We start from the raw sequence: 25209 nt of genomic DNA, 5'->3' as shown, positions 1-25209 counted from the left end.
CGGAACGACACATTACCAAAAATCCAAATAAACATAAAAACAAGCTAATAAAACGGTTCACATAATTATATTGTAGTCATTGTATAAATAGCGCTAACATACACGGCTACATATATCATTTAAATAAGATGAAATTACAGAATTCTTACCCAAAATGTGCATTCATATCTTTTCAGCTATTGTGCAACCGGGTGGAAAAAAATTAACGATTTTGAGGCAAATATAATTCATCTTTACTTAAAATGTTTTATAATTCATTACAGAATTTAGGATTCAATGTTTGGTTTCTTAACAATGACAATACCACATAAGGATGTGGGGAAACAAAACTGACAACAAATTATAGGCATTCATACACTTTTCTCTTGGCAAACACACAGTAGATGTAACCTTAAGGAATTACAGGAGAGGGAGACAGACATATGTTTGACTGGATTACTGATGAGGGACCATCATAAAGTAGAGGATAAATGTATCGATTGGAAGACGGATTATCTGAGTTACTTTAATGTGTGAACACCTTGTGAGTGGCCTAATTATATCTGTAAGATTAAATCACACAGCTTCAATTACTCAGGGTCCAATATTAATTAATTGGACCATTTAACAAATTCAAGAGTAATTGAACTCCTTTTATACATCTTGTAAATGTCAAAAATAATGTGAGCACTGTATATACAATTACTTAAATCCAAGATCAGGAATATCTGGAAATTGATGTGGGTTTATAGCCTTGCAACCATGCAAGCCTTGTTCAGACTGTAAAATATAATGGGACATCTCCCACAAAACAAAGATCCAGGTATATCATCTATAGCCACATTTTACAAGTGCAACAAGAGGCTCTGTATTATGGATACACATCAGTGTTGGTGGTAATGAGCCTCAGCAGAAGAGGCAATCTGAGGGTCAAAGGCAGCAGTGATAGCAGTGTAAGGCTTTATCTCAACCGTCATTTTCCTTCGTACCAGTCAAGTTCAATCCAATTTGAGAGAAACAAACCCATTTCATTTTCTATCATCTTCCTGTCTCCATTTTACAGTCAGACTAGGAAGTGATAATGCATATATCATAATAGTACAAACAGCTGGTGCACTGAATGTCAGAAGCTCTCATGAAGGTTTTCTGAGATGGCTTTCTGTACAAGATGCATAATTTTCTATGTCAAGTATGAACCTTTACTCAGATTGAGCCAGTTGTGTTGAAACTCAAAACATGAAGGTGCCTCATATTGGAGGTACAATCAAATACACAAATCACAAGTAGGGCTGGGCGATATGGACAAAATCAAATATGATATTTTGACCAAATATCCATATTGTGACAGAATTGTAGGGATGACTTTCACTAAACATTTATGTAATGACATGTTTAATATAATCATCAGTAATGTGGGTATACTGACTAAGTGGGTAAAGGCAAATAATAGAGTAGCTAGAACAATCTGGTCATTTCAGAAAGTTGCATCATCATTTTTACTGTAATGCAGCCTTTTAAAGCAGGAAAAGACAACACTTATGCTACATCACAATATCATTATCCAAAGTCTAAGATTATATCTAGTCTATTATCACAATATCAATAGAATATCAATATATTGCCCAGCCCTAATGACAAGGTCAATGCATTTCTTGTCCTGAGCCACATTTAAGCCTGTTCTGTCTCTGTTCAACACAGAGGTGTTTGTGTTAATATAAGGGCCAGTTTGGTCAAAACCAAGACAACACAAGCTGAATGTCTGTATTTAGGGCAACAGTATTTCCAAAATATGCCTACAGGAACTTAAATTGAAAAAAGGACAGAATCTCAGAAAGTTGCATTGACTGTTGTCGTTTGTGTAAGATGCATATAACCCACATTTTTGCCATTCCCTTTAGTACACTGTTAGCCCTTACAGCTGCATTATGAGGCACTTGTCTGTTGATGTAGGCAGGACCCTGCACATGGAACATATGTCAGTTTTGTGTTATCCTAATCCTGTATGTGACTTTTTCAATAATTAAGAAAATGATGATCAACCTTCCAATTTAAACATTTGTTTGACATTTACCTCACACCCTCATGGTGTTAATACATGCACCAACTATAATATGTAATCATATATAATTTGTTTATATTAGTTATGACTAACTTGATATTTTACTTTTGTTTCCCTCCCATAGGCTGCATGTACAGTACAAGACTTGACCAGTCTCTTATAAAGTGCTGGACTTGAAATGAGCCAATTACCAAAACATGCTAATTGGCACCAGAATGGAGGAAGGAACAAGGAGGAGACAGCTTTACAAAAGTGTCTCTCAGAAAATGGCTCAGTCGAACCGGGGTAGGTGACTGAAGATGATACTGTCAAATAAAAACTTTGTAAGTCATCAAAAGGAATGACATGGAGATTGGAAATCTATTCAGAAGGAATTATTGGCCTTTGTAAACCTTACAAAATGCAGGATCTGCACAAAATATGAAAGCGAATAAAGAGTACTGTCACGGTTTCTTTGGCAGTACGGCCCTGCTGCGTCTACAGGGACATCAGTACTAGGCGGGAGGCTCTTGACCCCCTGACGTCCTTGTAAGTTCATAGTTTGGGGCTGATGAACCCTCTCCTCCAGCCTCACCTCCTGTTTTAAGGCCATTGGTGAATGATGCATTGTTTTCGTAAATCAAAGGTCGTGTCACTGATGGCTTTGAGGAGACCAGTGGGGTCAAGCAGGGGGTGGCCGCAGATTCTCCAGTAATGATTGGACAGAACGTAAAGACAGCAGAGCTCGTCCTAAAGTCCCTCCAGCACGGTAACATGCGTATCCCAGCATTCCCATCATGACGCCTTTAATGACCGCGCGTACCACCCAGCCGAAGCGTGATGGAGGTGCAACACTGAGGAAGAGAAAGACAGACAGAGCAGCTGTAAACTCAATTACAGGAAGTCTTCTACTCTATTCTATTACTGAATACAAAGACAAGTATACCTCATGATTTCATTAATGTTGAGTTGTTTCTCCCAGTTTCTTTCTATGCCAGGGACATGACCCATTCCCACAACTCCCACCACTACAGCAGGCACTACAAAAGAAAGAGGAAATGTTCTGTCACATAAACAATCTACACCTGTACAGCTATCAGTCCATATAAAACCACGTTATTCCTACATAAAACATTGCCACTTTACTTTTTCAAAATGAATTATCCAATATACTAGGGATAGAAAAACAAGCATTGAACATCGACATCCTCAGTTGGACATAACAGAAATTACAGAATCTAGAACAAATTAACTGCTGACAAACTACATTGAGGCATGAATGTTTTTGGTTTCACAGTGAATACAAGCAAACAGGTTTAAAAAAAAAAAAAAAGAAGCAAAGTTTGATATTAAATTCAAATGAGAAATCTATAACATGTACGGAATGAAAAGAAAACATTTTATAATAAATTTGTGAATGAAAACATCAAGTATAGTAAAAAAAAAAAAGTATATCTTCAGTCTAACAGTGTGATACCCACTCTGGGCATCGGAGGGGGCCTCCACACAGCGGGTAGCCTGGCGGAGCGTGTGTGTGAGGTAGATGTCTCTCTCGGCCACGATGGTCTGGTGGAGAGCAGGAAACTCGCCGATCATCTCTGACATAGTCTGCTCCAGCAGGTCCTTCTGTTTGCACTTCTCTACATCCTCTTTACTGAAACATGACACACAGGACAACACTGTGAAATGGAGGTCAAGCAGAGAAGAAGAAGACAGTTTTTGGTTTTTGTTCTTCTTTCCGTTCTCACGCACTATTCTGGTTAGTATACGGTGAAGAAAGAGGAACCAATAGAAATGTGCCAAACTTGATAAAATCTGCATGATTTTTCAGCATTACGTTGCATTTTGGAAACATTTTTTCAAACATTTTAAACCTGCAGTATTTAAAACCTCTTGAAGTATCATACAACCCTTAACTTTAAATATTTATTATTTTTGAAGGAAAATTTCATAGTTTTTACTGTTCCATAGTAGAAAATGAGCACAACATATCTGCATGCGTTTGATAGGATTTTTAAACAATATCAATAATGACTGTAATAATGACAGTGAATCCGCTACAATCCAGTCTGGATTAGTGGGAGATCCCACACATAAACAATTCAAAGATTTCTGATTCAGTAATTGAAGCCCACACGCATTGAGCCTTGACCAAACAGACTGACATTTGTCAGCTTCAGATGTAGCTGACAAATGAGAACACATTCCTCCCAAGAACGAGTTATGACATGTTGAATTTTTGACTGTCTTGCATAACACTGTGGTTTACCTATCTGTCTACTGTAGTTAAGGCAATACATGATAGATCAACTGTGGCTGATGAAATCTCAAACAGTAATATCTAAGAAAAACTACATGGTCACATAATATTTCCCAAGGTTTGAAGTTGAAAGCAATAGTTGTGTACTTCCAAACTTGAGCAGAAGACTACATTTGGAGGACTTTTTAAACTGGTCTGTCAGCCGTAATGGTTTCAGGCTACAAAGTCTCTGAATCTGGATACAATCATTGGGAGTAATTGCTAAGCTCATAATGAGTTTGTCATTATAGAAAATCGGCATAAAAACCTTATTTTCATGCATTCACTCCGTGTAAGTCCCTTAAGCAAGCTGTTTCATACTTCAGAAAATGCAACAGCCATTTTAGGGAGGATGAGCATAATATCAGTTAATCCAGAAAGCTGCCAGTCAGATCTGACAGACACTAGCAGTTAAACAAATTGGCAGAGTTACATGTACTCAGGGAAATATGTGTGGGCGCACATTGCTTTGTTTTCAATGGAACACACAGATAAGTGGATAGTCACTGTGCTTACACTTACACTGTAATGCATTTTGTATTGCTCAATGCAAAATGTTTGATATCGCTACCATAGTTTCCCCAAATTTCACAATTTTTTGTTATCTAGCATTTACATTAAACTCATTGTAAAACCACACTTATGTGCCTCATTTCCACAAAATGAATCCTCTGAAGAGAGACCAGTGAACAGCATTGAGTAGTTGGCACAAGAACCAGTCCTGTTAAAAACACTGAAGGAAATACTTTAAACTCTCCAAATTACAAACATTTCCCCCCTAAAATAAATTTGTATTACATTTTAGAATTTTTTTTCTAATATTATGAAGCTGCACAGTCCATCTTATTTTTCCTGGGATGACAAAGGCATGATCTGCTCCACTATGCCTTTGACTGGCTAGGACTTGTTGTCTTTGATGGTTAGGATGTTTAGGTTGGTTAGGTTAGGCATGAGGAGTGAGATTAGTTAGGGTTAGGGTACCTGCAGTGGTTGTATTGATAAAATCCTAACAATATGCACACCTACTAATAACCCTGTGTGTTATGACAAAAAGTTATTCATTGGAGTTTCTACCTGATTGGGTCTGACAAAAAGCAAAGACCCCAGGCGAGACGGGCCTTTTGCCACAGACTCAGAGCAGCAATGGCTCTCTTGAACGTCACAGGGATGGGCCTGTCCCCAAGGTGAAATTTACAGAAAGGCACCCGTCCAGCCTGTGCAGAAAGAAGAAATCCAATTAGGAAGCTGATAAAATCAACACAACTTTAAAAACTTTAAAAAAAAATGTTTTACCTCTTTAAAGGCCTCCCTAAACTCTCCTCCAGGAGCCATGCCCAGTTGCTCTGTGATGTGAGCTGAAACTTTGAGCAGGAGGATCTGCATCAGGCCAGACATCAACCCATTCTGATAAACACAGAGGGCAGAAATGAGCATTCACAGATAGTGTTTGTATTTAAGCTGTAAGCAGTTGTACCACTTCATTAACATTGACATAGTTTTGGAAAACAAAGAAGACAAAATTCAAGACTAAAAGCTCTTTACTCATAATTAATCCTGAATGTGCATCGTTTTGATTTATTTCTTCATCAACAATGAGTGCATGCAGCAATTCCGCAAGAGCCGTTTCAAATACCAGAACATCATTACTGCTTTGTTTAAAATATTCAATACCCTCACTGTCTTTGTTTCACTCCCTCTTGCTCTTTTTCACACTACAACCATTATTAATTCCCATTTTTCTGAAAGCCTGACCTGTTTGATGGCCTGCTGAACCTTGTCCAGGTTGATGTCTTTGGCTTCCCTCAGCAGTGTACTCTCATCCATCTTCAACATAGACACCCTGTATTGGCACAGCTCCACCACAACCACATCTGGCTGCACAGCACGGATCGTCTGTGTGAGGGAGAAAAAGAGAAGTGAGTATGTAAGACAAGAGACAGAAACAGAATGTGAGAGCAACACATGGCATATGCGCAGTGAGGGAGCAAGTAAAGACTGCGCTATACTAATTTTGTTGTGAATTCTCATTGGCTCACCGTGGCCACATCCTTTTTGCTGCTGTCACTGAAGTGGGCAGTGCCCACCAGGTATAGGAGGCTGCCATCAGGGGCAGTAAGACGGGTCACTGTCTCTGGGAGGTCAGGAGACGACTGGCGGCGCTGGGATCGCAACTGCCAAAGCAGCTCCGTTGCTTCACGATCCGCTAGACAAAAACAACAGGGACGGTATTAAAGGGACAGAAAAATAAGGTTTAAGGTCTAACCTTCTACAAAATGTTCAAGGGAAGACAGTTCCTTTTTTCCAGTAATTGTCGATTATTTTAGATTTTCTTAGACACATCAGCAATAGTTAAAACTATTTAAATCTCAGTGCTTTTAACACTAACAGTAATGAGTGATTGTGAGTTTCACACAGTCAGGTTCACTGCTAATGATGTAGAAGATTTAAACTACAGCTGCTTACTAATATTCAAACAAGTCTAAGGATGAAAAGCACTCCACAATACACAAAGTGTACAAGAGATTTCTTTGTCCAGTTATTAGTGACTACAGTAACAAAACTATTGGCAAATGCATTTTGTATCAGGAAAAACTGCATTCTTGGTAGAGTATGACGTGTTTATCTGGAGTTGATCTATGACTGCTGCAGACAGTAGCACAATGTGATAATTAGATAGAATTAGTAAGGCTTTCATTATCGTACCATGCAGATTGACTATTTAACTGAGAAATTACAATAAAAAGGCTGCTGCAGTAATCTGTTAGGCTGATAAATAATCCAGTTTAAATTTAGTAGCATTGAGTGTTAATGTTGCGTAGTAGAGACAATGACATAACAAAGTCTTTTTTTTTTTTAAAGGACAAAAAACAGGCACTATGTGATCTTTCTTGTGAAATACAGCATGTACACATTGCAGTTGGTAAAAAAGACAAACAACAAGCACTTACAGAGCCCTGGAGGTAGACACGGCAGTTCCTCTTCTGAAGGATCCTCTGATGGGTGAACTGACTCATCCTGTGAGATTATTAAAACAGAAATTTTTTAAGAGACTGGGCACGTTTGCATCAGCACAAACTTACAATTTTTTGCTCACCGAGAGAGATTGCAAATTACATTTACAATGACTGGAAAACTAATGAAACAAGATGGCATTACAATTGTAATTTTTTGCAAACACACACGCATAAGGCCATGGTCACTTCTGGGGATATTACATAATTACATTCATTTTCTGGAGACTTACCCTAACAGTCACCACTACTTGCCTAACCCTTACCTACATCACTGACCCAAAAATCTACCTTTTCCCAATTGGCGGCACAGCTTTTGTCCCCAATTGCACAAGCCGTCCCCAATTAACTAAGTCTGAAATTTGTCCCCGAAAGTAGCCTGTGACAGAGCACACAAACTGCCCAGTGTGTCCTCTTACCCCAGTGTGAGCGGGACATCTGTCAAAATATCAGTCATAACCATCTCCTTTCTCTCTCTCTCTCTCTCTCTCTCTCGCTCGCTCATACCGTATACACACGTTATGCACATATAGTGTATATACATATGTACATGTACAAACCTCTGAATTGTTGTCTTGGTCCATGTTTGAAGGACTGAAAGCTGCGTGTGACAGAGAGCAGAATGAAGGCACCGTGAGGCGTTCAATGACCATAGGGACGTTACAGACTGCTGACGTCGCTTTATGTGTAAACGCAGCTAACAGTAGTAAATGCTATAATGTTACTGAGAAAAAAGTGGTATCAGTCTTTGATTTATGAGAATAAAACCGCTTAGGGAATACGTGACTTGCTGTTGGTAGCTATATAAACTAGTTAGCTGATGTTATTTCCCAGTTCGGGACTGCTAAACATTGAGCATTTGCTGACGATTCGTCGGTTTGGTTAGCTAACTTACCGGATGATGACAGCTAACGCAAGCTAATGTATGTTAGCAAGTCCAGCAAAATAGTCAAAACACACACGTGGTAAAAGGGACTAATTTTACACCAGATTCTGTCATTCTTAAATATATAATGTTCACTCTTTTACACGATAGCTGTCAAGTAGCTGCAACTTACTGTGCAAGCCAGCCCGTCTGTGTGCTCTTCGCCACTACAGCAGCAGCAGCGTTACAGCACTACTGGACTGCAAATGACAGCCGCGCTGCACCTTGGTACATGTAGTCATTGAATGACAGATCATGCAGCGTTCCTTTTTTATTAAAGAAAATGGTTTTAATTTATTTTCATTATAACATTTTACACCCTACAATCAGAGTCTGGACTCTCCTCTCCACGTTTTTACCAGCATTAAGACCTGTCAAGAGATTTATCTCAACACAACAGTCTCAACATGAAAATTACACAAAATCAGTTTAAGCAGAGCTGTGTTTCAACATAACATGCTCTCACACACACTCGTGCTACAAGTCTTAAAGTGCTTTTGGATGCATTTAGTGTGCTTGAGTAGTCCATCAAGGGGATTTTGAATCAACCTTTTTCATAACAGTATAACAGTAAGACTGATTATCTGTTATTACCACCAAAACTGAGGATAACCGGAAGCTGAAGTTGGAAAATTGCTATCTCCCATCACAAGTCAGTAGTCAAAGTGTGTTTGTATAAGAAGATATGAGTATAATATGCATAGGTCTACCCTATAAGTAGCCCCTCACAAAAGTAGTAATCTCTTCTACAGTTGATGTCATATTGGTATGTCAGTGCAGAAAGGTTATTGGCGTTCCTGTAATGTGTGCAGCTGCAAGAAATGCATATGGAGAGGTTGTGGAGGCACCCATCCCCTTGTCCACACTTGTTCCCTGTGAAAAGTGCTAGTATATCTTATATTAGATTTACTACAAATAACAGACCAACTATTCTAACTATTCATTTATTTATGTTTTTTGTTTGTTTTTTTTTGGTGATCAAACGGATATTAGCACAAGTGTGAGACAGGGCAGAGTCACTAAAAGAAATTTAGATTGCGTCAGACCAGCAAATGACAATCAAAAGCTTATACTATAGCTATCATGTGAAAAACCTTTTTACTCATCGTTCACTTCACATCACAGCACTCCCACAAGAAGCCAGCAGAACACACAAGTCATATACTTTACCAGTGAGTCTAACTCCAATCATCATATTGGAGCTGCTACTAAAAGTCAAAAACACCCACATTGCACTAGACGTCTTGGCTATCTGCATTTCTGAGCTTATTAAAGTTTTACTTTGTCCCTCAAAGCCACCATTTCATTTCAGAGTTTGTTCTTTTGCTGTTCCTTAATATAATTTGCCAATTTACCTATTATTAATGACGTGTAACTATAGTTGAGTGATACACGTTCCTAATCAATGATGAAATGGTAATGATAATGCCAGGAAATGTGTCTCATTTTATAAACACCCCACAAACACTGGGTCATATACAGTGTCTTTATGTGTATAGCATTCTGTGAAATATGATGCTGTAAGCGCAAACATTATTGCCACAAATATATTGTGATCTTTTGCATATTAATTGTGCAGATCTCAACATCCGTATTGCGTGAGCTACCTGTCTACTTGGCTATTGGGATAAAGGGACTAAAGCGTTATCATATGTGTTTAAAATACTTTTTTAAGCCATAATGCAGTCCTCTTTGCAGATATGCATATGGTGTATCTTTTTTTTTTGTTTTTTAGAAAGCTCGCTCATCCCTCATAGTCGTTCATTTAAGTAATTTGTTTCATTATTCGATATAGCTGTTTGACCTTGCACTGTAGCACCCTGTTGAATTATATCACTGCTGGTTTCATTGAAGGGTGATAAGCTTCAGTCATCCTGAGATGTGAATATGACAGAATTTCCTACAGTACACTCTGGTCATCACAATTCACTACACAAACATCTGTCTGTTTTTTTTCTTCTCTGAATAATTTTCCCATCTAAAAGTTCAGTTCACGACTTGAGTTTTCCATATCATCTTCTCGCTATCTCATCACAGAAATTTGTGAGTTCATTCAGAGAGTAGAGGTGGCTGTTGATAGGAGGTGATTGACATGGTGGTCATGTGTGCAGAGTGTAGTGTTTGTGGGAGGGGGGATTAGGAGAGGAATCTCAGTCAGCACTCCTCTTTGTCTCCGTCTTCAACATTCCCCAGCGGCGATGAGCTCTCCAGGTCTCTCTGCCAGTCTGCCTCTACGTTGTTCTTCATCCTCTTCTTCCTCAAAGAGAGTGTGATGAATGTTCAGCAGCTGGTGTGTTGGGGCTCTGGCCAGAGGGGGTGGTGGAGCCTCAGGGTTTTCCGCCTGGGTGAGAGCATCCCTTGGAGGAGGAGAGGACTTAGGACTGAGGGGATCCTCACTGGATGGAGGGTTGGGGCTAACACCATTTACGTATGTAGTGGTGGGCAGGGTCACTGTAGAAAACACAGTGTCCGTTGATTGTGGAGAGCAAACCTTAGTCTCTGGAAAGGTAAGCATAACATACAATAAGGTGGTAAGGAAGAGAAACTCAAAGTCAAATGATGATGCTCAGTGAATTGTAAGTAAGTAAGTAACGTTTATTTGTATAGCACCTTTCACAGAAACAAAATCACAAAGTGCTTTACATATTGAAAAATACACTATTAAAGGCAATATTAAAAATAGCAATCACAACAGGCGGCACAGAGCTAACAAGTTAAAATCACAGCAACAACAAACAAATGACGACAGACACATAAACAAATACAAAAAAATGTGTTGTATTCTGCCCTGAACCAGGAAAAGCAATAGTGGTGACAGATTAGACTTACCTGTAATGGCGGCACCAGACACATGAACAATAGTGTGTGTGCCTTCAAGATATACTGTATCCAAGTTGTGCTCTGTGGGTAGGGGTTCTGTGATTATGGCCTCCACCTTGGGCTTACGAATGGTCAGCATATACGGGTGGACATCCAGAGAGAAGTTGCGAGTGTGCTTTTTCTCCATCCCACTTAAATCTACAATTAAAAATGATAAAAACTTGGCATAACATTAGCATTCATTTAGAATTGTGCTTCTGGCCACCTGATGAATGTAAGTCTAATATTCACTCTCCGTTTAGCTCTGTTTTGGTCTTCACCAACTCCTGAGGGAAATGTTTGGCTATTGAGCAACTAAATGCTCCATTCAGTTCACCAGCTAGCTGTATACAATTTACAAGTTTTTTCACTAAAAGTGAACCAAACAGTAAGATTGTGGAGCATAAAACCAAAACAATAAGCTGAAAGGAGGTAACAATCTCTAAAGAGCTGAAGGGAACAGAGTTAGAATTATAGTGATAATTCTCTGTGGGATTGTTACTACAACATTTCACATTACACACTACTGTAATGTGATTAATCAGTATTAAAATATTAATAAAAGCACCCTTAAAGCAAATTTGTATTTCTTAGCATGACATAGACTTCCATTGTATTGGGTACCTTTTGTTGCAGGATGTTGTGTCCCCTTGCTATCCACAAGTGGTGCAATGAAGCCGTCTGCTACTGTCTTTCGTCTGAGCGGTTTGGGTTTTTCAAGCTTTGTGTTGTTTTCTAAACGTGTCGTGGTAAGGGGTTCCTTTGCAATGGAAAAAAATAGGTAATTATATAACATCTTCAACAAAAAGGTTTTTAAAGCAGCACTTTAGAGTTGTTAAATATAATTTGGAAATTCTACATGAAGACCACATCCACAGAAAAAGCCTCTTAGCAAAAGCTGATAGGGCTCAGTTGGACAAAACTTATTCAGACTCTTCAGTTCATATTGATATGAACTGCTGTGCTCCAGTGAATATGATATAGTTAATATTATTCTGTTTGCAGAGAAGAGTACATTTAGAGTGTTTCCACTGCTGTCATTGGTGCAGTTGAATAAATGCTGATGAATTACAACTAGAGACAAGAATATTATTCCGAGACAACTGACTGCCTTACCTTGAATGACTGAGGAAGAGGATTTGAGCTCGGGATCCATTTAATCTTCTTGCGGGGCCGTTTGATGACCAGAGGCTCAGTGACCATATCTCCCACTGCGAGATCAGAAGGATCCATGTTAGGATCTATTGTTTGTATTCCAGAATCCCTTACAGTGGGTGTAGCATCATGATTGGACTGTGCAAGCGCAGCCAACAGCTGCCTGACTACATTGTCATACATGAGGTCGCTCTCATTGGTGATGAAGTCCAGTCGGTTAAGAGACTTGATGTGGTCCCTGTTCTCATTGCAGAACATGGCCAGGATGTTGATATCGCAGAACTGAGACTTCTGCCAACGTCGTCGTGTCTTGATACCAACTTTATGCAGTTTGTCAAATACAAAGTTGGACTTTCGCACCACAAACAAATGCAGCAAATTAATCAGGATGATGAGGTTCATGGTGCATAGTAGACTAATGTCTACTGCTGCCATGATGCGTTGTAGCTGCACAGCAGGCAGCTTACAGTTGACCCTGATCTTCAGCTCTGAATAGCTGCTAATGTCTGGCGGCTCACCTAGGGCACAGGTAAATTCATTCTGCCTTTGGCGGGCATAGTAGGCGCTAAGGTAGGAAATGGGGATGGAACTGAGGCAGATAATAGCCAGATGGCGTCCCAGGTAAAGCTTCGCTAGAAAGTTACTTTGGCCTCGTCTCTCCAAATACTTCTCAAACAGGTTTTGCTCAGGGCTTTTCTCTTTCTCTGCATTCTCTATAATCTCCCTCCTCTCTCGCTCAGTTATGCCAGGTCCTTTAGATTGGATCTGCTTCTCGATCTTTGGGGCTCGTCCCTCAGCAGCTCGATGATAGCAGTTATCAATCTCTTGAAGCAGGAAATTGAGCTCTGAAGTGAGCCGCGTGGAGGCAAGGAACTCCCAGCCCAACGCAGGAATGTACATGATTCCAGCGAAGGCCAGAAGAGCATAGGGCAGGAACTTGTGTTCAAATAGTGAAGGCCAGAGGTGAGATTCCACACCAGGTACAGCATCACGCAGGTCTGTCCAGCAGTAGCCTCTTGCATACAGTGCCTGGTCTCTGGTGAAGTTGTGTGGTGTGTAACAGTATATGGACTCCTCTAAAGAGAGTAGGAAAACACCAGTTCAAAAATTGCTTTAACAAGATGGAGGATTACATTCATAACATAATTTAATTTTGTATTAGCTGAAAGACACATTTTTCACTGCTACATCCTGAACTTTTTCATAATCTCAGTCCTCATTCCTGTCATGTGACTTTGCTAGACACACCAAAATGCAAACAACTAGAGGCCAGACAGTTTTTTTGAACAATTTATTAACTTGTTATTCAAATGTGAAAAAAGTAAACATACCTGAAACCTTTGTTGAAAGCATCCATTGTACTGTGCATATGTACATAACAATGAGTACTGTAAGTCAATATTGAGAGCTGCAAAATGCATCACATACTTAAAGCAGACACAGGTAATAACTTTATCATGGTTCGATTTCACTTTTCAAATAGTGGTTATGGTTAAACTGGGGATACTGGGCTTGATATTTCCTGAGATGTATTTCAGTGATGCCACTTGCAAAGCTCTTTTCAAATTTTATTGCTGATCTCTTCAATCAGTTTATTTTTAATTAGTGCTGTATCTCAGAGAATCCTTAAGAATCACTCTATCTGATCAGCATAAAGTGTTGTGCCTCTCTAACAATACACACACAGCTTCTTTGAAATAGATAAAAGTGTCTTCATGGCTCAGATAGAGTGGGAACACTTCCTGTAGAAAATGTTCTGTATCACTTAAATACATATACCATATTTATATGCTTGTTAAGTACAAGTCTAAGAGTCTAAGTCAGAATTTACACTTTTATGCTGCAGATGATGAGGTCAATATATGCAATAACCTCACACCAGGCTGTCCTTGTGCTGACTCATCTACAAATTCTTTGACAATATGATAACACAAACACATAACTGTGTGAGAGAAGTTGCTTGGATACCCATATTTCTTCTGCTACTCAAGTTAAATGCTCCTTCCCAGCTGGATAATGCTGCTATGCAGAGAGCCTGACTCAGCGATGAACTAAAATCTCACCCATCCATCGCTTCCACTCTTCCTCTTAATCGTCCTCCTCCCCTTCCCAACAATCCACCATACCCCCCTATCTCCAATCTGCCTTATTCGCTCTATAACTTTTCTAGAGTTCTCCTTTTCCTTGCCTGCCTGATCTCTGACTATCACTTCCTCTTATCACTGTGTCACAGGAGACACAAAAGTACTGCATGGCTAATTGTACATAATGCTAGTTATAACTAAATTTCATTCTTCCAACTGTCCTAATATTTTTGTGGTGAGACACAAGGTATGTACAGTGCACTGTATAAACACACCTGTTTAGTGGCTGAACATCTCACCTGCAAAGTTCCTTGTGAAGACGAGAGTGACCAGCAGGATGGGGATGATGACCGTCCCTATAGTAACGACACGATCAAAGGGCAGCTCCAGTTTAAGTTGCACCATCAGGCTGGCCAGTGCCCCGCCTCTCTCATCCTGAGAGGAGCCTGGCAGGATCAGCTCCTTTAGCTTCTCGCCGGCGAGTAGAGCTGTAGCCATGTCTAAGTTTTGATCAAGGATGTTCTGCATCTGGGACACAAAGGACACACACTACAACCCCCCTCTGGGCTGGAGAGGACACCACACTCTCCCTGCTGTAGTTAAACACTTCTTGCCACTGTCTGATACACACCCACACACAACTTCAGCCCCTGTCACCACACGTGGGAAAGAAGTGGGTCATACTGTGTGGTCTGTTTTCTCCTGAGCTTAGATTCTTCTGCTGTTGCTCACAGCTGTTCTCTGTTAGAGACACACATAATGTTCAGGAGCATGCTCCTCACTAGACCTCTTCTGTGTGCATCTCTGCGTTTTGCCCCGTCTCTACAGTGCCTGGCCTCTGTCCTCACCCTCTGTGTGGCAGGTTGAAGAATGAGCTCAGTTTAGGAGACGTCCTTGCGATCCCCAAGGAGGGTGATTGTTGGCTGATGAGTTGTTACGTGAGCTTTGGTCAAGAGGTGCTCTGACCAATCCTTTCCTGCAAGATAGAGAACCAGTTATGGAGGTTATGCAAATGTTTTTATATAAAAAAAGCATGTACAAGGTATTATTACTGTGTGCTACAAGGTGCTGACATGGCATATGCAATTAGCGCCACCATTTTTAAATGAGCCATAGAGTGGATTTATATTTGTTCACACATTCCTTAGAAAAGCTCCCTGGTCTCATCCTTCGTCCTCTATGGTGCAGTCTTGTGGCCAAGGACGACTAATCCTCACTCTCTGACCAGTAGAGTGTGTTAATGTTGTTACATCTGAGAGGGTTTTTTGCTTTTGATCGAACAAGGACACTAAAGGGCATATGTATTCTCTGGAGAGTGAGCTAATCTTTAGTTAAAAACTCAATTTACTCTGAGATTGTTTAGTTATGTTGACCAATTATGAATTGTCTGTAAATATTAGCAATCTTATTTCTGGACATCTGCTATTTCAAACGTTCTCCCCTACCTCTTTCTGGACACCTGGTGGTCATGATCTTTGTGGAACAGCATGTTCACCCTGGGATGTCAGGTGAACTCAGACACTTGCCAGTGGGATGTCTTGTCCTGTGCATACATGCATATATAATGTGTATGCATGTGCTGTAATTGTGCGGCTATTGCACGGCACACTGATTTCACAGTTATGTGAATGTCCCTTGCGAGAAGTGTGAATACATGGCCCCTTCCCATCAACAATCCTCAACCTCTTGCTCTTGCTCTCCCCCTATGTCTCTTTCCTCTCCCCATTTCCTCTCATTACGCAAAAACATAGCTCATCTATGAAATCCTTAAAAGCCAAGCCCTTTAGTCCAGGGATGGGAAGTGTAATTAATATCTCAGAGTGGAACCTTTGGGACTGCAGTTTCACAAGTACAGAGAACAATTAGCGCACTCGTATTAGCACTCTCATCGTCATGGTGAGAAAGATCATAAGGGGAGGATTCATTTGAAATATTATCAGAAAACACTATTCAAGGCTGTTGTTTATGCTGACTTCATGCAAGTAATTATTGTTACACCAAAAAAAGGGAGAGAACAAGATGTCCTGTGAGATATGGCGACATACAGTACTGATTTTACTCTGCTCTGTCCACATATTGCCTTTTTAATCAAGGCAACTTTGCCTACATCCTCACCGACTGTCTGAAGAAAGCTCAGAGGAGATATGAACTTTGTATAATTTAAATTTAAAGGGGCAGCATGACATTTTAGAGGCTGTACTCCTGTCTGCAAGCCACTGGCACTGTTCCAGTCCAACAGATTATGCCCTACAGTTGGGCGATGCTGCCAGTGTTTAGACAGGGAATCCCACATTCCCTGGCTACTACAGCATCCCACTTGGCTATGATCAGTACAGCCAATTACAAAGATATAGAGCTAGGATCCAAGACAGCTCTGTTCATTCATTATAAATTAGATGATGGCTGAAGAGGGAAGAACTTTCAGCCCGCTTGACTATTACTTGTTGTCAGACATCCAGACATCTGACCGGATAGCAGCCCCACTAATTTTTTATGAAGATGTAAAGGGATACTATTTTACACTAATATTACATAGGACATAGAACAAAAGTGTCCACATAGTGCCCACACTTTTAACTATGCAGAAGTGCCTGTGGGAACACTGCAGGAACATCTCATAGGGTGGGAAGATCACTATGTCCTAGTTAGCTCATGTTTGGCTGGGATGCTCCTCACTGCTGTCTCCTTACAGATATGTGAGTCCAGCACACGGACACTGAATCGCATCCGGAAGGATCACACTTCCATTAGAGACATTTGCATTGCAGTGAACTGCAGCTGCATGCGGGTTACGAGCCGTTTCAGCACCGGAGTCGCGGATAGCTCCCGACCAGCCAGGCAAGAGACGAGGCTCAAACATCAAGTGTAGCGTTCTTGTGTGTGTGTGTGTGTGTGTGTGTGTGTGTGTGTGTGTGTGTGTGTGTGTGTGTGTGTGTGTGTGTGTGCATGAGAGAAGAGGAGATCTTGCTGTCGGACTCTCTAAAGATGCTGGATGCTGGACCTGCATCAGCTGTCTACCTGTCCACATCCGTGACTGTCACCGGAGAAATACCAAACTAACGATAACAAACGAGCCATGTGCACGCAGAGAGAAAACAATAAAAATGAACTCACCATGTCTCGCTGCATCTCCCGGCACGGTAAGAGTTAATCTGCAGTGCGGGCGAGCCGCTACAGCATGTATCCGAGCACACCGGTTTGTTCCGCCTTTCCCCCCAGCTCCCCTCCTTCTCCTCTCTTCTCCTCCTCCCTCCCTCTCCTCCTGCCCGCCCTGACTCTTCCTCAGAAACAAGGGATGATAACACATTAAGATTCTACAGTTCATCACATCACCTCGCTTTTTATAGCCCCGCGATCAGCCGTGATTCACTGGGTGTGTTAGAAGAGATGCTGACAAACTACTTAAAAGATCATCCTGCCAATCACACATGATGCAGTCATCTGCACAGGTTTACTATCAACAGTATACAGATCTAGACTCCCATGTGAACATTACTGGGCTGTTAGTGACATAATAGGTGATAACATAAATGATCTTTGAATACTAAACACTATCTGCGTATCAGAATTATCTACTATTTGTGGATCGGTTTCAAGTCTCAGATCTTGGATCTTCCGTCCGCCCTGTTCACAACCTAACTACAAGGCAGAGACAATCGTTCACTTTTCTATTGATAGGTTTGCCCTGACTGCCTATCATCGGAAAATGTGGGACTGGCCACAGACTCATGCAAACAGCTAATGGGCAAGATGACTGTCATTCAGAGTCACTGGGTGGGGCCAGCATCTGCATCCGGACTTTATTTTTTAAATTGCTTTTTATTTCGTGTCTTTTTAAGCACACAAGGCAGCAGCATCAATTGGGGACTACACAGATGAGAGTAAACGAAAAACTCAGTTTCAGAACAGAGAGAGAAAGAGAGAGTCAGTGCTGTGAGGGTCAGTCACATCATTCATCATCATTTAATTGCATAGACAACTTGTGGTTGTAAAGGCTAAATGTTGAAAAAATTGTTAAAATATAATTGTAAATAGTGCTCTTTTCTAATGACACATATTTCCACTACATCACTATTGGACAGGGACCATCTTATGATGACGTTGGATCTTGGGCAATCTGCTGGATTCTAGTTAAAAGGCGCTGTGAACGCGCAAAAGTGGCGCGCCCCCGGTGGTCGTCAGCTGGATAGAGCCACAAGTCAGTTTTCCCCAAGCCGGTTTCTGCCGGTTAGGGAAGCCGGAAGCTCTCTCTCTCTCTGTCTCTCTCTCTGTCTCTCCCTCTCTCTCTCTCTCTCTCTCTCTCTCTCTCTCTCTCTCTCTCTCACACACACACACACACACACACACATACACACACACACACACACACAGCTTCCTTGCAGAGATCTTGCTTCCTATGAAGAATATAAAAGAAGACAACAGTGTTCTGTCTCTTTGAATGATGCCTTTCTTATGTTTGTGCCATGTTGGTACATGCATTTCACATACAGTACACATAAGCATAATACTACCAGTTATGGGTAGCTGCAAAGTTCCTTGTGAAAACGAGAGTGACCAGCTGGTCCTGCAGCAGCTATTGAGGTGTTGTAAACATGCCCATATTATATAAGAAAGACAGATGACTAAGTGTTTTTAATAGTATGTGTTGTGCAGTTCATATTACAGACTACAGCAAAGGGAGGAGAGTGCATTAACATAAGGAAGGAAATGAAGTTAATTAACACATTGCTGATAACTCACAGTACAACAATAATGAGGACACAACACTATTCTCATTTCCAAGTAAGGAATCAAGAATGTGAAGATTTTACATCACAGCCTATGAAGATAACTTTTAAGTTATTTTAGTATCCAGGTCATGATACAATATCTGTAGATTGATTAAGTGAGACACATGAAAACATTTAGGAATTATAACAATAACAAACACACACATGTTTTACAATGAATAAAAATCACTTTATTTCTCTAAACAAGTCAGAAGACGTCTTGCATATTCTCAGTTAATCTATCTGCAGTAATGAACCAGCTCTCTCTGCAATAAACTACTGTGACCACTACTGACACACTGCGACGTTTGTACATGAGGAGACATACAGAGGCCTATTTCTAAATAACAAAAGCTTATAGCAGAAGAACTAACACCGTTTAATAAGGGGATACACTTGGTGATATATTTGAATAAAATAAAATCAGCTGCTTCTTCCAACAGACACACATTTATGGCTGCAGAAAAACATGACTGTCTGAAACCATCATCAGGCCATGACCGGCTAATACCTGCTGGGAGTATACTGAGTCAGTGCTAAGGCCAAGTTGAGCCACCATGTATTTAAAGATGTGCCAAACATGCATACATCTCATCTCACATACTTCAACACATACACATTAACAACAGGAAGCTAATACTCTTTATCCAGTAATTATTGATTGACTCATGATTGTTTATTGTACACAGGCTATATAGTGTCAATAACATAACCCTGTTTGTGCTTTTGCAAATAGTTCAAACTCCAGGTCAAATAAAAACCCTCCTCAAAGCAGGTAAAAGTGCATAAAGCATTTTCTATACAAATATCAAAAAAACAAAAAAAAATCCCCTTCTGCTCCATTTATTCATTTTCTCCATCTTCCTCTCCTTTTCTCTGCCTCCACATGTCTCTCTAAATAAATCCGCCTTTTCAGGTTGTACCCCTCTTCGTACAGCTTAGAGAGATTTATGGCATTTTTTTCATCCTTTTCACTTTCCCTTTTTTCACTCCTCATCAAACTTCTCTGTGTACTGTAGGACTGTTCATTGGGCCATTTGGACCACAACTGCCTTCCAGGCTCTGTCTTTGTCGAAATCCTGCAGTGTTCCATTGGATGCCTGCTGCTGAGGGAGCAAAACAGGAAGAGGTAGCGAGGAGAAAGAGAAGGGTAAAGGTGACAAAAAAAAGCAATGATGTGTGAACGATGAGCTGCACAATACCGTTTTTAGATTATTCTAATAGTGTGCCCAGCTTCTACATTTTAATTTGATTATGCCATTTACATTCGCTTTAGCTGGTGAGTCTAACAGCTGGGACAGAAGTAAACGTGGCATATTACAACATTCATTTGTTATTGGAAGTGGCAAGACAGACAAGGAGAGACAAGGCCAGACAGATTAATTTGTTTGGTTGTGATCATAAGTCTTGTGTGTATTTGATGCGTACATCACAGTATTGGGCTGGGGTGTGCATACTGTCGTGGCATTCTACAGCACCCATGCGGAGCTGACTCTTATAGGTGGCACAGTGCACCACAGTGGCTGAAGTAAGAATTGCTTGCACCAGTAGCAGCACCATCAGAATCAGCAGCAGGATGTCATAGGACTGCTGGACACAAACACAGATGATTCTTAATGAAATTTCACATGAATCAGTTTCACAGTTTCACTTAAATCTGTTGCAGTATCCCTCATTTAAAGGTTAAAGGTTTAAAGGTTAGGAGGTTAAGGCTGAATAGACAGAGTTAAACAAAAAACCTGCACATTGCACACACCAAACCATTAAACTTACTTTGGCTGTTGGCACATCTTGCAGGAAAATTTCAACAAAGCTGATCACACTGCAAGAGAGGAAGCCAGAGGCTGAAAAGAGCAGGGGAGATGTCACGCTGCTGATGGCAATTAGTACCTCCACCTGAGAGATGCCAGGAGAGGAGAGAAAAGGAGGAAGTGAGAGAAAAAAAGCATGTAGACCCAAAAGAGAGTGGCAGACACAGCACAAGGAAGTGTGAAATGTATTTAAGAACAATAAGGATTATCCTTCCTCTGCAGACATATCCTAATTAATTGTCCATAAGGCAGCATGGGGAAAAATAAATAAGTATTTGACAAGGACAGTTCAAAATATATTAATTTAGTTGATTGCAATCACCCTTTGTGTAGTAAATATTGACAGGCTAACACAGGCTAACACTCTAATTAGAATATTGTCTTGTACTCACCAGACATTTGTTTGGATATTCTGATACAACATGACTGGCAATAGCACTCGGAAAACACTGAAAACGATTACAGATCAGATACAAAGTATGTTAATTATCACTCTGACATGCAATTTGTGTCATAATGTTAAATCAGCTTAAGTAAGCAAAACTCACAGCCACAAGGATCCAGAAAAATGTGACAGACAAGTAGGGGCCAGGTACCAAAGCATCCATGTTGAGCGCAATAATGCCTCCAAACACAGCAGAGATTCCAACAATCACTTCAATCACCTGTTGCAGACATTTGTCAGTGATGGAGAGCCACTGATCGCACAAAGCAAGGCCATATGCATTGAGATTGACAACTACTCACAGAATATGCTTTGAGGAGTCGAGTGGGGAACACAGCAGGGGTCATGACCACAGCTCTGTCATATGTCACCGACTGGAAGATGGACAGAAAGATTGAGTTAGGCTAGAAGAGTGGAAGCTATAGGGGAGAGACATCATATAGGAGAAAAAAAGCAATCAATCACACAAACACACACCTTCCTGTGGCAGCAGCAGTCCTCTGCAGAGCGAGCTGACAGGATAACAGTACTGGCCATCAACACCTCCAGCAAAATCATCAAAATGAGGTTAAAGTTGATCTGAGAACAGACAGTAGGAGGGAGACCAGAGACACAGTAGCAGAGGGAATATTGAAGAAAAAAAATAGATTAAATGCTTTATTTTGAATATTACCTCAATATGCTCATATGTGACCAAACAGCTGTTTTCATTATATGATTACTATGATCTGTGATTGATTTACATTAATAGCAGAGGGGTTCAGGACCAGTTTGCAACCAAACCAAACCAGACAGGTTGTCGTCACTGCAAATGTTGACACATAGACCACCTGGAAATCTGACACCTTAAAAAAACAAGAAAACATTAGACCTGTATTAGTATTTAGCCTTAGTTCCCTGAAGGATCTTCAATTTAAAATCTATTAAAACATAATCATCTCTTTTGCTTCAGGTGTGTTTGTTTACTCACTGCAACATATCTGTTCTTAGCAATGGCAAAACTAGCTATCGCTGCAGGGAGGCCCTGTGAAAAATAGTAACAAATATGTTAACAGCTGCAGATACTGTGTGAAAATACTAACAATGTGTATACACTCATTAAGGTAGAACCAGATAATATCACCATGAGCACTGCTGTGAATACACATGCATGATGGCCACTTACAGAGCCTGCAGCACAGCGCAGGTAATCCATAGCAACAGGAAACAGATTTCCCAAGTACAGGGAGAAACCAGATGTGATGAGCAGACTACCCTGAGGACACACACACACAGGTATGCACACACAAATACAGACTTTCATAATAGCATTCAACAGGTAAGACCGCATGGGAACAGCAGCCAAATTTTCTCTCTCCCAAGTACCCAAAAATTATTGTGATACAACATGACTGGCAATAGCACTCGGAAAACACTGAAAACGATTACAGATCAGATACAAAGTATGTTAATTATCACTCTGACATGCAATTTGTGTCATAATGCTAAATCAGCTTAAGTAAGCAAAACTCACAGCTACAAGGATGCAAAAAAATGTGACAGACAAGTAGGGGCCAGGTAGCAAAGCATCCATGTTGAGCGCAATAATGCCTCCAAACACAAAAAAATACATCATTCTGAAGTGCTCAGTCAAACTGATATAACACAATACACAAGCTCATAAATAGAAACAGGAGAGAGAGAGTAAACCCATCAATTCATATCCACTTTCATCTGTCACCTATAGAGTAAATGTGCATTCAATATCGATTGTAAACAAGAAATAAGAGCATGACCACCTCAAAGCTGATTTAAAATCTGAAAAATATGATGATATGTCACCCCTCACTTACATATGGAGGCACAAAATAAGATTTCTTGTCAACATCCCACTCAAATTTTCAAGACTGGGACTAAAACACCCCAACCTTTTAAATTTGTGTGTCATGGAGTAAATACATAAATCCTAGTGTGCCTCCTTTCTAACGCCCTTTATCTCTCCTCTCACCCCTATGAGGACACTGTAGAGCCAGGCCCTGTAGCTGAAGCAGGGGTGCTTTAGATGCTCCGGCTGGGCCAGCTGCAGGTCACTGGCCCTCACGTCCACTGTGTAGTTGTCCCGCTCTGGCCTATCCCTTCCCCTGTCGCTTCGCCGTCCCAGCGTCCCACTACCCCTCTCCAGAGTGGACATGTGGCTGTAGGTGAACTCCTCTCTGGCTGATAGCTCGTCACGCTGCATCACTGAAACAGCTGCTGGATAACTGCACACTTCAAGGATGGGATGGGAAACGACGAGTGAGAGTTGCAACCTCTGAAAAAGTGGAAGGAATAAAGGAATTTCAAAAAGGAAAAGGAGCTACAGAGGAGTGAATGAATTAATCAGTGATTATTAAAAGAGCTTATGTCTTCACTTTAATCTATGTCAAACACGTGTCTTCAAAGCTGTTCTCATCAACAAGAAGTCCAATTAGTTTATTTCAAAACTGAGACTGAAAAATTAAGATTAATTTAGTTAAAGAAAAAAAAATCTACAAAAGGAAATGAGCCATTAGGCCACTAATCATGCAGTATCACAAACCCCTTCCCCCTTTTTTTGCCACTCATCCTCCTTTGCCTCTTCCTCACACATTACTCTCTCCACACTCACCTGTTGTTAAAACTCTTGCAGAATCTCTCCAAATGTTTTCCAACAAAGATATCCTCCAACAACTGAAATCAAATCCCCACATGGAAGACAGTTTGTTTTTGTGGGCAGCTCCTTCTGCTCCCCATGTCTCTCCCTCACATTTTCACTCTCTTTCACCCCTCCTCTTTTCTCTCTTTCTCTCTCCCTCTCTCCCCTACACGACGCCTCTCAGAAACAGTTCTGAAAAGTTTTTTTTTTTTTTTTTTTTTTTTGAGTCCTTCAAAGCGTGGAGCTAAAACACATGGCTCTTGTGCTGCCAGCCTACTTTGTGCCAAAGGGAGACTGCCTGTGCATGACAACAAGGGGAGGACGAAGGGGCTCGCGCTGGGGGCAGAGTTACTGGGGCAAACACCCCTTTTTATCCCCCCACCCCCCCACCCCCCACCCCCCATTTGCTCACACTCATGCACACATCAACCCGCACACAAAACTGAACAATAGACACTCTGAACTGAGAACATGGTAACACAAAAAGTTATGTGTTGAGGAATTCCAGTTTGTAGCAAGAGAAATGAAGCAGCCACAAACAGGGCAAAACACACAAACCCCCATCATATACAGTGTCAAACAGTTGGTTATTGGTTACATAGCTGAATGTGTCCTCCTGTGGAGTTCCCCACATGACTTCCCTTGGTGTTACTTAGCGCTCTACTTGCAGTTCACAGCCCAGTAAATTAAGATGCCCAGCAGTGCTTTAGAAAAGAGGCAACAGAGACATTTCCATGGCTTAATCACACGGTCTCTTGTCTGACACAGCTAATCTGTTGATGGGTAATTTCTGCTTCGAATAACAATCTCATCATTCAGGAGGAAATCATTTTGGGTGACTACATTCCGAATATGTGTGAAGGTGTGCTGATTGTGTCAGTGTATAAACATGTACACATACAGTATGTGCACCTTCAGTCTTTTGAGCATTCTCCACTCAACATTGTTCATGGACATCGGTAACCATAGCGACTCCTTAACAACTGCTGTCACAGAACAAACACACAGAGAGAGAGAGAGAGAGAGAGAGAGAGAGAGAGAGAGAGAGAGAGAGAGAGAGAGAGAGAGAGAGAGAGAAGTAGACTGCAACAGTTTTCTTGAGATATTGTATGGGATATGAGGAACAAAGATTAGATGTGATGTAATTCAATACCCATTGCTACAAAAAAAGACAAAACTAG

The 25209-nt window shown here is 40.8% G+C and overlaps 3 protein-coding genes across 3 annotated transcripts; all 3 read right to left on the bottom strand.

Annotated features, from left to right (window-relative positions):
- Positions 1–209: 209 nt before the first annotated feature.
- On the bottom strand, positions 210–8453 carry trabd (TraB domain containing). The gene is made up of 10 exons (XM_053318507.1): positions 8386–8453; positions 7888–7928; positions 7265–7331; positions 6353–6519; positions 6069–6209; positions 5610–5720; positions 5391–5530; positions 3499–3671; positions 2964–3057; positions 210–2871 (listed from the first exon to the last, which is right to left on the bottom strand). Exons 2-10 carry the CDS (start codon positions 7909–7911, stop codon positions 2700–2702), a joined length of 1089 nt encoding a protein of 362 aa, XP_053174482.1. The 5' UTR covers positions 7912–7928; positions 8386–8453; the 3' UTR covers positions 210–2699.
- A 1978-nt stretch (positions 8454–10431) lies between these two features.
- On the bottom strand, positions 10432–14878 carry panx2 (pannexin 2). Its single transcript, XM_053319531.1, has 5 exons — positions 14650–14878; positions 12228–13342; positions 11736–11871; positions 11082–11270; positions 10432–10751 (listed from the first exon to the last, which is right to left on the bottom strand). Exons 1-5 carry the CDS (start codon positions 14876–14878, stop codon positions 10432–10434), a joined length of 1989 nt encoding a protein of 662 aa, XP_053175506.1.
- Positions 14879–20144: 5266 nt separating this feature from the next.
- mlc1 (modulator of VRAC current 1) lies at positions 20145–23593 on the bottom strand. The gene is made up of 11 exons (XM_053319396.1): positions 23363–23593; positions 22541–22630; positions 22346–22399; positions 22119–22220; positions 21853–21954; positions 21678–21749; positions 21479–21595; positions 21323–21379; positions 20893–21015; positions 20548–20709; positions 20145–20225 (listed from the first exon to the last, which is right to left on the bottom strand). The coding sequence occupies exons 1-11, from the start codon at positions 23591–23593 to the stop codon at positions 20145–20147; spliced, it is 1191 nt and encodes a 396-aa protein (XP_053175371.1).
- Positions 23594–25209: the final 1616 nt, after the last annotated feature.

The sequence above is a fragment of the Scomber japonicus genome, chromosome 5 (assembly GCF_027409825.1).
Source record: "Scomber japonicus isolate fScoJap1 chromosome 5, fScoJap1.pri, whole genome shotgun sequence".
Lineage (NCBI taxonomy): Eukaryota > Metazoa > Chordata > Actinopteri > Scombriformes > Scombridae > Scomber > Scomber japonicus.
Note: the sequence above shows the minus strand (reverse complement) of the source record. Positions and strands in the feature narration are given on the sequence as shown.

Excerpts from the sequence above, each read along its gene's own strand:
- trabd (XM_053318507.1), bottom strand. The coding sequence starts at position 7,911 with ATGGACCAAGACAACAATTCAGAG. Across the intron at positions 6,520-7,264 it reads GTGTCTACCTCCAGGGCTCT|CGGATCGTGAAGCAACGGAG; the intron begins GTAAGTGCTTGT and ends GTTTTTGTCTAG. Across the intron at positions 5,721-6,068 it reads TTCAGCAGGCCATCAAACAG|AATGGGTTGATGTCTGGCCT; the intron begins GTCAGGCTTTCA and ends TGTGTTTATCAG.
- panx2 (XM_053319531.1), bottom strand. The coding sequence starts at position 14,878 with ATGCAGAACATCCTTGATCAAAACTTAGACATGGCTACAGCTCTACTC. Across the intron at positions 11,872-12,227 it reads CTCTTCCTCAGTCATTCAAG|GAACCCCTTACCACGACACG; the intron begins GTAAGGCAGTCA and ends TCCATTGCAAAG. Across the intron at positions 11,271-11,735 it reads ACAACATCCTGCAACAAAAG|ATTTAAGTGGGATGGAGAAA; the intron begins GTACCCAATACA and ends TTTTAATTGTAG.
- mlc1 (XM_053319396.1), bottom strand. The coding sequence starts at position 23,593 with ATGCAGCGTGACGAGCTATCAGCCAGAGAGGAGTTCACCTACAGCCAC. Across the intron at positions 22,400-22,540 it reads TGCGCTGTGCTGCAGGCTCT|GGCCTCCCTGCAGCGATAGC; the intron begins GTAAGTGGCCAT and ends TATTTTTCACAG. Across the intron at positions 21,955-22,118 it reads TGAACCCCTCTGCTATTAAT|ATCAACTTTAACCTCATTTT; the intron begins GTAAATCAATCA and ends GTCTGTTCTCAG.